This window comes from Artibeus jamaicensis, unplaced genomic scaffold (assembly GCF_021234435.1).
Source record: "Artibeus jamaicensis isolate MK-2021 breed Jamaican fruit bat unplaced genomic scaffold, CSHL_Jam_final scaffold_1019, whole genome shotgun sequence".
NCBI lineage: Eukaryota > Metazoa > Chordata > Mammalia > Chiroptera > Phyllostomidae > Artibeus > Artibeus jamaicensis.
In genome coordinates, this window is record NW_026522025.1 from 15,384,556 (window position 1) to 15,399,492 (window position 14,937).

General features: G+C 37.5%; 1 protein-coding gene across 3 annotated transcripts in view; it reads left to right on the forward strand.

Annotated features, from left to right (window-relative positions):
• SGIP1 (SH3GL interacting endocytic adaptor 1) overlaps positions 1 to 13,894 on the forward strand; it is a 197,344-nt gene extending 183,450 nt beyond the window's left edge. For all 3 annotated transcript variants that reach the window (XM_053655628.1, XM_053655629.1, XM_037164907.2), the window contains 6 exons: positions 285 to 440; positions 5,199 to 5,331; positions 8,364 to 8,566; positions 9,801 to 9,865; positions 10,447 to 10,611; positions 11,923 to 13,894. In XM_053655628.1, coding sequence (XP_053511603.1) covers positions 285 to 440; positions 5,199 to 5,331; positions 8,364 to 8,566; positions 9,801 to 9,865; positions 10,447 to 10,611; positions 11,923 to 11,945 — 745 coding nt within the window. In that variant the 3' untranslated portion in view covers positions 11,946 to 13,894. The remainder of the gene's footprint in view (positions 1 to 284; positions 441 to 5,198; positions 5,332 to 8,363; positions 8,567 to 9,800; positions 9,866 to 10,446; positions 10,612 to 11,922) is intronic.
• Positions 13,895 to 14,937: the final 1,043 nt, after the last annotated feature.

The window sequence follows — 14,937 nt, forward strand, 5'->3', positions numbered from 1 at the left end:
GGGGACCATATAGACTTTTCTATTGAAAAAGAAAAGCTACACCTTTCTTCTTATAGTTTAAAAAGACATTCAACAAAACAGCCACTTTTTTTTGGATAAGTGTTAAAACAAACCATTGAGTCTTAGAAATGATTTATAGTTAAGAGTGGAATTGCAAGAGCTTACCTTTCATCTCTTCTGCCGGGTAATATTGTTACATAACTCCGCTTTTTCACAGCTGTTTTGACTCACAGCATACTAACCTGGGCTTCCTCTCTTTCCTCTCATATGCTCTGACATGCCAGATGTATCGTGAAGATTACTGGAGAAATGGTGTTGTCCTTCCCTGCCGGCATCACCAGACACTTTGCCAACAACCCATCGCCAGCCGCCCTGACATTTCGAGTGATAAATTTCAGCAGGTTAGAACACGTCCTGCCAAATCCCCAACTTCTCTGCTGGTAAATATATTTTGTACAAATTTTTTAGACATGTGTGTAGCTTAGCACTTTACACTTAGATGAGGGAAGGATAAACCGTAGCAAGGGAGTAACACCGTAAAGCAATCACTGCTACTCAGATATGTGTGTGGATGCAAAGTATTTACTGGCTGTCAAGGTATTTTGTGGTTGAGTGTGTGTCCGTGCATGTATGTGTTTAAGTGGCCAACTATTTCAAGTGGCTAGAGAGACAGTTAGAGTAATAAAACCTGTATTAGTGACTATTCATTTATTGTCTGTTTTACCAGTCATCAGTAGACAATGGATGAGGATGGTGGGAAATGAACCCAATAAAAGGAATAAAATTAATTTGTTGTATTAGCATCTTTAAAGTCAAATGATACTTGAACTGTGAGTTACTTTTCACATGAGTATGAAAATCTTTTCTGTGAAATATAATTTATTGTAATGGTAATTGTTTTGATGGAACTGTACATTTATATATCAAAGAAGATAATGTATATTTGTTTGGATATACTTCAAATTTTCTTACTAATACATCTAAATATGATGTCCTTATCATACATACACACAGGTACTTTCACACAAACATACACACACATACATGCTATTAAAAATGACCAACTATACAAGTTAATTACTGGCAATGGCATTAAGTCCTGATACTTCATATAAAAATTTCTCTCTAAGTGACCACATTTTCCCTTTATTGTGACCTCCCTTATCCAAATGACCTCTGTCATTTTGCTGCACTGCAATTGCTTTCTTCCTTCCCTCCATGCATGCAGTATTGCCTCTCTCCTACATTTAAAAAAATTTTTTAAATATATTTTATTATTATGCTATTACAGTTGTTTCATTTCCCCCCTTCACTCCCCTCCATCCTACACACCCCCTCCCACCCACATTCCCCCCATTTAGTTCATGTCCCTGTGTCATACTTATGAGTTTTTTAGCTTCTACATTTCTCATACTACTCTTGCCCTCCCCCTGTCTATTTTCTACCTACCGTCTATGCTACTTATTCTCTGTACCTTCCCCCCTCCCACTCCCCCATTGCTAACCCTCCATGTGATCTCCATTTTTATGGTTCCGCTCCTGATCTAGCTGTGCTCTTAGTTTGCTTTTGATTTAGGTGTGGTTGTTAATAATTATGAGTTTGCTGTCATTTTACTGTACATATTTTTATCTTCTTTTTCTTAAATAAGTCCCTTTAATATTTCATATAATAAGGACTTGGCGATTATACCCTCCTTTAACTTAACATGATCTGAGAAGCACTTTATCTGCCCTTCCATTCTAAATGAAAACTTTGCTGGATAGAGCAACCTTGGATGTAGGTCCTTGCCTTTTATGAGTTGGAATACTTCTTTCCAGCCCCTTCTTGCCTGTAAGGTCTCTTCTAAGAAATCAGCTGACAGTCTTGTGGGAACTCCTTTGTAGTCGACTGTCCCCTTATCTCTTGCTGCTTCTAGGATTCTCTCCTTCATTTTAATCTTGGCTAATGTAATGATGATGTGCCTTGGTGTGTTCCTTGTGGGTCCAACTTCTTTGGGACTCTCAGAGCTTCCTGGACTTCCTGGAAGTCTATTTCCTTTGCCAGACTGGGGAAGTTCTCCTTTATTATTTGTTCAAATATCTTTTCAACTTGCTGCTGTTCCTCTTCTCCTTCTGGTACCTCTATAATTCAGATGTTGGAACATTTAAAGATGTCTAGAGGTTCCTAAGCCTCTCCTCATTTTTTTGAATTCTTGTTTCTTTATTCTTTTCTGATTAGATGTTTCTTTCTTCCTTCTGGTCCACTCCATTGATTTGAGTTCCAGTTTTCTTCCTATGAGTATTGGTTCCCTGCACATTTTCCTTCATTTCACTTAGTGTAGCCTTTATTTTTTCATCTAATTTGAGACCAAAATCAACCAATTCTGTGAGCATCCTGATCACCAGTGTTTTGAACTGTGCATCTTATAGTTTGGCTATCTTTGTCACTTAGTTGTATTTTTTCAGGAGCTTTGATCTGTTCTTTCATTTGGACCATTTTTTTCTTGTCTTGTCACACCTATTACATAGTGAGGGGCGGACTCTTAGGTGTTCCTCCCCCAGGCAGGGCAACCCACATCACTGCGTTGTGATGCTGTATGTGGGGGAAAGGGTCCCAGAGGGAACAATGACGCTTGCTCCACTGTCTGCCAGATTTCAGTCACTTCCTCCACTTCTCCCAAACAAACTAGGCCCTTCTGGTGCTGATTCTCAGGTGGGTGGGCTTGTGTACATTCTAGGACCCTGTGGGTCTCTCCAACAAACTCTCCTGTGAGGCTGGGAGTCTCCCCCGGCACCCCAACCTACACAGGTGTTTTCAGTCGGTGTTTTGAGGCTTTATTTCCCAGCACTGGGATCCTGGGTTGCACTGTCTGTCTCACTCCCCAGTTTCGCCAGTTTCACCAGTGTGTTTGTAAGTGTGACTGGTGTGATAGTTATAGCTTTTGTTACATTTTCAGGTAGTTATGTTGCCAAGTTTTTAGGCATATATGCAAGAATTTTATACTTATATTAATATATCTGTCTTACAAATTGAATTAAATATCACTCAGAATATTTTTCTTTAACAACACATTATATAGAGTCTTTTATTATTTGCTAAAACAAACAAACAAAAGTCCTAATTAATTTGGACCTTACTCTAAATATCCGATCATTGAATCGGGCTGTGATTGGTCACCTGTTAGTCACGCGGCCTATCTGGTGTTGGGGTGCAGCACTGCCCCACCGCCAGTACTGCCCCCCTCATCTTTAAAGGGCAGTGTAACCAAGCCGTGTTCCTGAATGCCGTGCAGGCTCATCAAGTCTACGGTCTCACCCCAGGCCAAGTCTCTCATTTATGTTTACTGAAAGGCTTCATGTAGGTTAACAGCTTGGCCTCTGGAGACGTTTGGGTTTGTGATCCTTGTGACATGGACCAATTTTTCCTTTATGAAAGGGGTTTGCTTGTAAAAGATTTTCAGGAACAATTGTTAAGACAATTACGAGACTAGAGAATTCTCAAGACTTCTTGATCATTTAAGAATTGCATCTCTGTGTAAGCATTTGATCGGCAAAACTTCCTTGAACATTTATTAGAGAAAGTTCTCTGAGGGATTATCATAGACATGTGACCTATTTTGTTATTAAACTTAGTGAATGCATTTCTTTAAAAAATAGCATAATTGAAAATTTCCCAATGATTCAGATCTAATTTAGTACAAATTAATGACACATTGCTGGATATTAATTATCTACCTCTGTTGTGGTATAACGTGAAAGTATGACCCATAGAAACACTGACCTGAGCTGGAATCCCGACTCGGTTACTTATTAGCTGTTCCAATTTAGGCAAATTACTTCATTTCACTGACTCTATTACTTTTATCCCTGGCCTCCTTGTGTAGCTCCAGCTCTGGAAGCTCTGGGTAACTGATGCCTGACACAGCCCTTATCAGCATTTTTAGCTCAGTGTGAGTAGAGGCAGAGTCTCAGGGGCCTGGATTCTTTTCCATTCATTTCCTACGTACCTCCTGTCATATACCTTTGCTGTGTCCTCACCATCCGAGACCAGGGCCCCGCAGAACCACAGGGGTCATGCTGAGACCTGGCCCCCACAACTACTCCCTCCCAGCAGACCCGTAGCAATTTTAAGGTCCTGGTGTCTTTTGACTCAGCTCTTTGGATTTGTCAGACTTCTGGAGGCTGAATTACAATAACTTACTTTTGACCTGCCTTTATCACATTATCACTACAACTTCTCTGTCTTCTTAACCTCTAATTTTCTCTTTTTATAACATCTCCTCACCTTTAAAAAGGAAGATAATTCTCCCTTTGCAGGTAGATATTAATGAAATATTTCTAAGGTATCTATGAGCACCTAGCACATAATAGGTACTCAAAAGTTTGTAGCCACTATTGTATCTTATAGGCTGGTCGAAGTGAAATGTCACTAAACTTGAGTTGTGTGTCAAATTACTGAATCACTTGGGTTCTCAGTTTCCTCACTGTGTGGGAAGTGAGCTGATGCTTTTCATCCTCCTGTGTGACTTTTTTTGTCACTGAGACAAGCATTTTCAAGATACATTGGGTGTGACCTGCGGACAGGCCTCTGAGCAAAGCTAATGCTTCTCATAAGAATGCAAAATTTCTTAGTTTATCAAGATTGCAATTGTCTATTGTAACTACTATGATAATTAGCATTTAAATTCCAGGGTCATTTCATAAGAGAATTGACTTTAAGATTTAGGTGCTCTCAGATGAAATCCTGTGAATGCTAAAAATGTAACAAGGTAATTTTAGTATTGCCCTTTTCTCCTCCACTGATGACAGACATTTCTGAGAAACTACTGTTCAAGTCAATTCAAAAGAAAATCGATGTACTCGGCTCTCTGACTGCATTGACTAAGTCAGAGAAAACTGTGGTGATATAGCAAGAGCTATTAAATTTAGGCTAATAAATAATTCATTCTTTAAAGCAACCAGTTATCATGATTGGTTAATACCACTGGGTTCTCACTGAGATTTATAGCAAAACAATAATGCCTCTCTAAGGGTATTAATCTATTAATACCATTCACAACTGCACTTGAGTTAAAACCATGCTACCATTAATAATACAATGTCTGCAAATTGTCAAAGGCGGACGTAGAAGTCAGACAACAATTTACTAAGATGCTTTTCTGTGTCATTTATATTTGTCACAAGATCATACTCAGTCATTCTTTCTTCCCAATTGAATAGCGATAATACCCAAAATGATGCCAATACCAAGGAATTCTGGGTAAACATGCCAAATTTGATGACTCACCTAAAGAAAGTGTCCGAACAAAAGCCACAGGCCACATATTATAACGTGGACATGCTGAAATATCAGGTAAGCCTGTGTGTGTGGTCGGGGTGAAGTCCATCATCTCTAACATCAAATAAAAGTAAATAAGGTAACATTTATTTTAATACTTAAAAGTTATCATTAATAGGAAATATAAATTTTAAAAGACTACTTGTGGTCTTATAGTGACAAGAATATTCAAACCTATTTTTAGGTTAAAATTACAAGTAAAATATCTTATTTAAAAATTAGAGAAACATGCCACAAAATGAAGCTATAGAAAATTGTATCAGTTAAGATCATAAATACTGATGAACTAGTCCACTGTAATTTTGTTAAGAATATTATAATCCTAAAATCTCTTATTTAAAATGATTAAATATAAGTAATCTGGTGTTTTATTCTAACATGGCGGTCCTGTAAAATAAATTCTAATAAAACTTATGGTAAGAAATAATTTAATGTTAAAAGACTAAAAGACTGGTTGGTACAAAACAATATAGTATATGAAAACTTTCTTTTTGTGTCTAGAATTGTCCTTATCCCCAATTATTACTGACCTTAAAGAAATTTATTTCAAACCAGGATCTTAGAGGGCCTGAGCATCCTATTGATTCCCAGCCACTAATCACCTAGGTTATTTTTAATGTACTCTAATTTTTGTAATTAAATAAGTTTAAGTTATTTTCCTTAAGGTAAGGAAAAAATATTATTGCTTACAGTTGCATTTTAATAGGAATCAGTGCATCTTAAACATGACTCTATAATCTCCAGAGAACTTGTACATCAACACTGATTCTGAACTTGTGCTGATTATGTACAGATACAGATAGCTGTATTAAAATCTACTTATAGGCAGACATAGAAATAGAAGTAGATGTGTAGATACATACCCAGACGTAGGTCCCCTCTGGGCCCTGAACCCACAGAAATCTGGACTTCATTGTTTGGGGGGTAACCCAGGTTTTGCATTTACTACAAGTTCTCCAGGTGGTTCTAATACGCCCTACAGGTTGAAAACCACTGAAAGTGAAGTGTTTATATGATGGTGCATTTTGCAAAAATGCAAATGACTATAATGTTTTTTCTGTAAGGCTAGGATTATCTAAGCTTTTTATGAGTAATACTAAATAAACACATGATATCACAAAAACACATCACTTTTATAATTAAATATAATATAAAATTGCATTTTTATTTAACTGTTTTTCCCCAAAACATGTAACACATTTAGTAATTGCTTTAAGCAGTGAAGAAAATGAAAAGCATTAAGAAATGAAAAGCAGTGAGGTAAAAGGAACTCCATGTAATTTTTCTCTGATAACAAGTTAAATTACATGCATAGTTCTTATGCCCAAAAGAGTGAAACTAAAACTGAGCTTTCATTTCAAATCTTGCATCTATATTTTCAATTTAGATTAATCTTTTTTGGAAATTTTAAATCCTGTGAGATTTTTTTTAAGTATCCATATTTGTTTTTTTGTTTTTTGTTTTTTTTTTAAGATTTTATTTATTTATCTTTAGAGGGGAAGGGAAGAAGAGAGGGAGAGAAACATCAATGTATGGTTGCCTTTCATGCATCCCCTGCTGGGAATTGACCTGCAGGGAACTGGTCTGCAACCCAGGCATGTGCCCTGACTGGGAATCGAATTGCAATTGTCTGGTTCGCAGGCCCGTGCTCAATCCACTGAGCTACACCAGCCAGGAGTATCCATATTTGTTATTAAGTGAGCCTAGGAAATAAAATTCACCTATGAGCTTGGTGTGTAAATATTAAAATGTCAGCAAGAGACTAATTTCTGGAATTAGGTCAGCTTCCTGCTAGTCACCGACCTTGAGCACTTTATCTCCCTGAACCCTAGTTTCCTCATCTGCAGTTAAAGATAATTATGATTCCTACCTAGTTTTTTTCCCCCCAAGGTTGTTGTGAGGAGCTAATTGCCTAATATATTTCAAAGTACTTTGGAAAATGTAAGTGGTCCTAGGCCTGTCTTTTTTGAGTTCAGACCCTTTCTAAGGAATCTCTGTTGAAATGTGTTGTTTTCGACTATGTAAGGAACTGAGGCACAGCTAGAGTTTTTTGTGGGGTTGCCCTGAAATGGCAGCTTGTTTAGTTTCTGGTCACCAGTAGCTTCCTCCCAACCCCCAGTAATAGAGACAGTCAAAAATACACCCTCGTGTAGCCAGAAAGCATCTCACTGAATAGTCCACTTGCAAACCCCTGCAGAGAGCAGCGTGCAGAAACAGCAGGAGGCGGCCCTACTTTTGATTCACCTTAAATATAATAGGTTCCTAAATAAAAGTTCACTGGCAGAGGATTGTGCTGTTAAAAATATTTAAAGTTTTAAATTATAATGATTACCTAACTAAAGTTGTCCTCAAAAGCCGTGCCTGTCATTTTATAAAAGAACCCATTTCTGGGCTTGTTTCTGCAGCAGGTGCTCCCGCCCTGTGAGCTCAGTCTGCCCTTGGGCCGCTCCCCCGTGATGTCCAAACGTGCGATCGGTAGGCCAGTAGAGAGCTGTTTATAGTCTTCAAAATCAGTAAAACTCATACTCCATGAGTAAGACTTACTCCTAAGAGAGTAAGTCCAGGAGAGTAACATCTCCATCAATACCTCCTTCAGTCTGCCTGACAACTCTGTGGGTAAATGTTATTGTTATTATTCCCATTTGGCAGATGAGGAAATAACTGAGGCTCAGAGAGATTTGGTAGTGGGTTCAGGATCACTCAGCTTGTAAGTGGCAATCAGAACTCACACCCAGAATTGTCTAACGCCTTGGCCTCTCCTACCACCTCCTGACATAAAGTGCATTCTAAACTCTAAACTGCTATAGCGATTTTAGTAATTTACTTTATTTTGTAATCTGTACCAATTTCCCCAAAGCACTAGCTCTCTCTCACATGGCACCTTTCACAGTGGTTTGTTTTTACTGGGAGTTCATTTGTGATCAACACAAACAATGTGATGACCTTTTGATATCTAAGAATATTCCAGCGGGGGACAATCATAGTTTCTGGTTTGTTTCAGATTAATGACCAAGCCTTAAATATTCTCTTTCCTGTCATTTGGCAAGGTGTCTGCCCAGGGCATTCAGTCCACACCCCTGAACTTGGCAGTGAACTGGCGGTGTGAGCCTGCGAGCACTGACCTGCGCATAGATTACAAATACAACACGGATGCAATGACGACCGCCGTGGCCCTCAACAATGTGCAGTTCCTGGTCCCCATAGACGGAGGAGTGACCAAGCTCCAGGCTGTGCTCCCCCCAGCAGTCTGGTAAGAAACCCCAACCCCCTCTGCTTCCCAAAGAGCTCCTTCCGGACAAAGGGACTACAGGCTCCTCAGCACGAGTGTTCCCTTCCTGGAGGTCACAGTAGGCCTGTGTGTCAGGGTTCAGGGGAGGAAACAGAAACCAGGGGCCCTGTTTTAAGCAGAAAAATGGTTTAACACAGGGATTTAGATGCTCCCACGTATATGGTGGAAGCGCTAGAAAAACAAGATGCAGGGGGGATCGTAAGGAATGTTTCCTAGAAGACAGTGGAACTGGTGGCCAGAGAAGCTGCTTACCTCTGGCATAACCAAGAAGAAGAATCAGAAGGCTACCAGTGGAGCTACTGAATTCAAGAACCCCTCACTGTCACTCTGACAAGGATGAGAGAGTTCCTGCTGGCTCCACCTTTACTACTTTTCAGCACCCACAAAACTGGAGACTGGCCTAGAGCACTGCAGTTAGAAGATCCCACCTCTCAGGTTGCTGGCAGCAGGAAAGGGCTGAGAAAGCCCCAGGAGAATGACCTCGCCCTCCCTCCTGTCCTCCAGCTCTCAAGCAGTGCATGCAACTGGTGAAGTCTAACCTGCCTCTAGGGCCCTAACTACAGGGGAGTCTGAGAAACGCCTTTCATTTGTAGCCTCTGAACTACAAAGTGGCACACTAGAGAAGGTGCGGGAACAGAAACTGAGCAGACACTGAGTACCAGTAGGAGCTGCGAGGACTTACTCTTTTAGGGGGAAAAAATGCTCTAGGTTTTCCATATGGTTGTCAAAAGCAAAAAATAGAACATTAAAGAAAATGAATATCGGCCATGTGACAGCTCCAATCTAAATTACCCGAATCAACTGATTGACTAACCCTTCCTATTTTTTCAGTAGATATGCTCTAAAGAGCCAACTGCATTGTCCTCTAAATATTTTCTTATCTGCCAGTGCTGTGGCTGGTTACAATAAAGAAGAGGAAAGGAGAGAATTTATGTGTGAATGGATGAGTGGGTGGCTGGGTGGATGGATGGATGGATGGATGGATGGATGGATGGATGGATGGATAGGTAGATAGATAGATAGATAGATAGATAGATAGGTAGATAGATAGATAGATTAGATAGATAGATAGATAGATAGATAGATAGATAGATAGATAGATAGATAGATAGATAGATAGATATCTGGAAAAATATGGCATTGTTAAACAAAACACCTTACATATGCAAAAGTCTTTTACCTATTTTACTTTTAGGAATGCTGAACAACAAAGAATATTGTGGAAAATTCCCGACATTTCTCAGAAGTCAGAAAATGGAGGTAAGGTAATCACAGGCTTACTTTATTTAATATCTAAGGCTGAAGTAACTTGCAAGGATCAGGCAACTATTAACCAAAATACACATTAGCACTAAAAACAAGCAAAACATTTACTTCATTTTCATATGTATGTATTTCAACCAATAAAAGGAAATAACTCCTCAATAAATCTTGTTTCCTCTTTTCTGCCCCAAACCCTACATCAAATAGAACATATTTTCTGTAAAGAAAAGCTGTTAATGAGGCATGTTTCCACTCTGTATCAGATTTTATACACCCTGATGATTAGATATGTTTCACTTTCCTCTGATACCAGTCATAGGTTGGAAAATCCATTACCTTCCGTGTAGCATGCTCCCAAATTTTGAAGTACCATTTGACTGATTACACTCGAATCTGCATGCGAAAAGGGAGTCGCTTATAATATGTAATGACAAGTCTTATCCATGTCCATTATGTCACTGAAACATATACTACCCCTAATGTCAAGTTTTGTATATTAAATTTTGAATACAATTTCCAAAGTTATATCCAGAATGCTGTTGACTATTTTCTTGAAATATACTATACCCTTTTTATAGGCGTGGGTTCTTTGCTGGCAAGATTTCAGTTATCTGAAGGCCCAAGCAAGCCTTCCCCACTGGTTGTACAGTTTACAAGTGAAGGAAGCACCCTTTCTGGCTGTGACATTGAACTTGTTGGAGCAGGCTATCGATTTTCACTCATCAAAAAAAGGTTTGCTGCAGGTAAGTGTGTATCTTCTACATTTCATTTGTAAATATAATGCTGCCTTAGTTACTGTTCCTCAAGAAGGAATAGGTTGTGATTTTCTCATCTTTTTCCTATTTGTCTTCCCCACTCCCAATCCCCATTTTCCATCCTTATTAGAAAGCAAACTGATTGTTTTTTTAATTATATTGTATTGATTATGCTATTACAGTTGACCTGATGTTTCTCCCCTCGCTTCCCTCAACCCAACACCCCCTACTCCCTTAGGCAATCCCCCCACCATTGTCCATGTTTGTGGGTCATTCATATAAGCTCTTTGGCTTCTCAATTTCCTATACTGTACTTTACATCTTCATGGCTACTCTGTAACTACCTATTTGTACTTCTTAATTCCCTCATCTCTGCACCCATTTCCCCACACTCCCCTTCCTCTGGCAGCCATCAGAATGCTCTCTGTATCCAAGAAAGCAAACCAAGAAAGCAAATCATTAAATGAAGAGAAACTAGGACAGTGGACTAGAAATTAGGAATTAGGAAGGCCCTAGCTACTTATCACAGCTGTGACTCTGTTTCTTATGTGGGGCTAACCAGTAATTCCCATTGTACAGATGTGTACACTGAGGTAATGAAGTAAATCCTAAGTTGGTTATATTGACAAGTAAGATAAATGTTCTTTGCCTTGGCAATTATCTCTTACCTGAAAACGTTTCTTCTCAAATAGAAAGAACTTCATAGAGTTTAGATTTGTCAGGCTCAGCTGAGATTTCAGAGGATACAGCTTCCTCTTTAATAGGAACCTTGAATATCAGACACAGAATCTTGTCACCCATGAGCCAATGTGATCTGTGAGACAGGGTTTTGGCACCTGAGACTGTTTGTTGGCAGGGGACTCCCTATACAAGGGTGCTTATACTTGTCAATGATTTATTGGGATAAGTCCTGTTTTTGCACCTGCTATATTGATATAATCACTAATTATACCCCTTTCACTCTCAGAAATGACCCAGGTTGGAAAGTAATTATATGGCCACTCTTCTTAATAATAATAAGTTGGATTCTTACATCTGGGAACAAATCTCCCAACCTATTCTGGGCAAAACTCAAACTTCTGCAAAAAATGTTTAAATGTGGATATGTGAAAAAGCAACTAGCTTCTGGAAAATTGAAAACTTAGAAAATGTGATACCTCTTATATTAGCATTGCACCCTGAAGCATGTAGCGTGTGGCTCCGGGAAGCAAGGTGGGGGTATAGAAACGCCAGCCACATGTAGTTAGTCACACTACTGAGCTAATGGGTAACCTGTTGATATGTTGTTTTGTTTTGCAGGAAAATACTTGGCAGATAACTAATAAAATATTATGCAAGAATTTGGAGGATTCCTATAATGGAGAACTATTGTATGAGACACAAGTTTCGATTTTGGTTTGATGAAAACAAATCAAAATCTGCACTTGGGATAAAGCTGCTGGAAGTGTCCATGACTTTTCAGCACTGGTTCCCTCACACAGTACCATGACGACCAGTTCTACAGTATTTACTTCTAGGTGTAATATTGTTATGGTTTTAAAATGTAATTATTGTATTTGTAAATTGTACTCATTCCAGTAAGGTCGTTAGACACTCGAGTTCTAGCATTTTACCATTCCTGAAATGGATGTAATTTAAACTGTGGTATGTAAATTTAATAGTAGTACTGTTGAATGGCACAGTGCTTACAGAGGTAGACTGAATTTTGTCAATATATAAAATTTAAATATAATATTGATAGCTATCATAAAGGGGGTGCCACGCACAAAGAGAACTAAGTGGAACTAGGAAAAAAAACTTCTTTTCTTCAGTCCTTAGTATGTTTTATTCTAGTGCTAAATAAAAATTCTATCTTCAGATGTTTAGTGGGTTAAATTCAGAAACTATTTCAAAAAAATTCTAAGGTTACAGCATATTCAAAGAAAAGCATTAATTACCACTTTTTAAAAAGCTTTTTTTTCAAACTGCAAATTTCATAAAAATGCAAACTGTGTAAACAGGGCCTCTTATTTTTATAACTTGTGTAAAAAGGGAAAGCAATTCATATTTAAAGTTTAAGTATATGAAATTATAATCAAGAGCAAAGAAGATGTTGACATCTTAACTACTTCCCTCGTCTCTACAGTTTAGCAGACATAGAGGCTATTAAATAATTGGTCAGACTACAACCAAAACTGTGATTTTAAAACATCGAGACTTTCCATAGTGGAACTGGTTCACAACTTTTGCACAATCACTCTAAACAGAATTTCTCCCATCCAGCATGCAGCATGGTTCCACGTATCTGCCCCTTTACCCACAGGAATCCAAGATTGAGACTAGGAATCTCACACACAAAAATTTGTCCCCTGTTTAAATCCAGAGGGAGAATTTTAATCAAAATTATTTATAACATTTGGGAAGGAGAAAATAAGCTTTATAAATGAAATTCTATCCACATAATTGTGCAATAAATTCCTTTTAGATAAGATTCATTGTATGAAATTATAAATCTTTGTCATTCTTGGGGAATCAAAAAGAGTTATCAAAAATGTGCTATGATTTCATTGTTGCAAGATATAATAAAAAATTCAGTTACTGACTTTGGCCTCGCAATATGGGAATTCAGAATAGAGAAGCACTTCTTCAGGGATCCGGGTTGTAAAACCTTCTTTCTTTACAATCTGAAAACGTGAATCTTCCTTCAAGTCATAGAATTTATTTTAAATATAAGCAAATTTCTACTCTAGGTTATTACCATTAAATAACTGTAATTTTAACTTGTTTATCATTAGTTGCTAAATTTTACCTTCTATTTACTCATATTTGACACAGAATCTTTAGCCCCTTTAAATTTTAAGATCACATTGAAATTTTTAAGTTTTACTCTCAAAATGAGAATGTGACTGACAGTTGTTTATGGTGGAACTTTTAAAATTAATATTTGCACTTCTCAGTAAGTGTTTGCTACCCAGAACTGCCCTGTTTTACATGAGAAGAATACTCTCAATTGGCTCCTCAAGTCTTATGTTGAAGTTTTTTAAACAAACAATTAATATACTCATTTGGAGTAAAGATATTCCATTTGATTTTGAAACCAAAATAGAAAGTACAAACTTTTAAACAACAGGAAACATGGGGAAATTTCAAACACTAAAACCAGTGGAAAGTATGCAGCAGAAAATTGAGAATTATCCAGTATATGAACATAAAAGTGTGTTTTTAAGTAATCAATTCATGGAAAAAACATATTGAAAATTAACACAAAACTCATATTAAAAATGTGTAAATATTACTGCTCTCATGTCTTGCTCTTTATATTTTATTTTATTTTATATAGTTCTGGAGTGAATTAGTAATTCAGCACAAGGTTTTTCTGTCAAAGAATAGTTTTGTTGATATTGTAAAATTGTACTTTAAAACATAGATTACTATCATCCCTAACACTATCCACATGTTTCTAGGAACTAAAATTTGAAACTTTGAAGACATCCTATAAGCCCTTAATTGGTCTTTGTAAAACAGAATGAAAGCCAGCAATTTCAGAGTTACTGACCCTTGAGGTTTGGTTCAAACCTCAGTGGAGGATATATCCATCCATCCTTTTGAAAAACAGTGTAAGAATAACACAATAAACTCATGTCAGGGAGATTTGGGTGTTTCTATTTTACTCATACAGTTTATAATCTCCTGTTAGTACTGTACAATAAGAATTCCTGTTAGAAAAAATGATTATAGGTAACTCAAGGGTCTCAGTTATAAAAGAAACACTGTCAGGTTTATTATAATCAATCCCTGAAACAGAACAAAGTGGGCTGCTATTATCAAGATTTTCAATACTGTGGATTAAAATCAAAAGGGTTCTTGTTAACCGGACACCATGTCCTGAGCATAATGATTTCAAAAGTTTCTCCTCTAACAAGATACAAAGTATGGATGATACTGCTTTATTTTGGCAAAATGGAAAATATGTTTTTCTTTTCAAATAAATTCCATATTTTCATGATATTTTTAAAATAAATTCTTAATCACAAATTAGTCTGAATTTTATCATAATTGGAATTTATCATTCCTAAGAATTAAAATTTTAATTATTTTAAAGCTCTATTCTCCTCTACACCTACAGCCAAAATGAAAATTCACTGCATGGCATTTGGGACTCTTTTTCACCTGTAAGGAAAGAATGGCCACATTTCAGTTGTTTCAAGTGGGCTGTAGAGAGTAACCCAGGAAGTCAGACTACAAATGTTTCATGTGTTTTTACTCCGTCTCCATTTACAGTGTTTGGAGCCGTAATTATACATATGTTCATTTCCCCTTTTCAAAGAAGCCTGG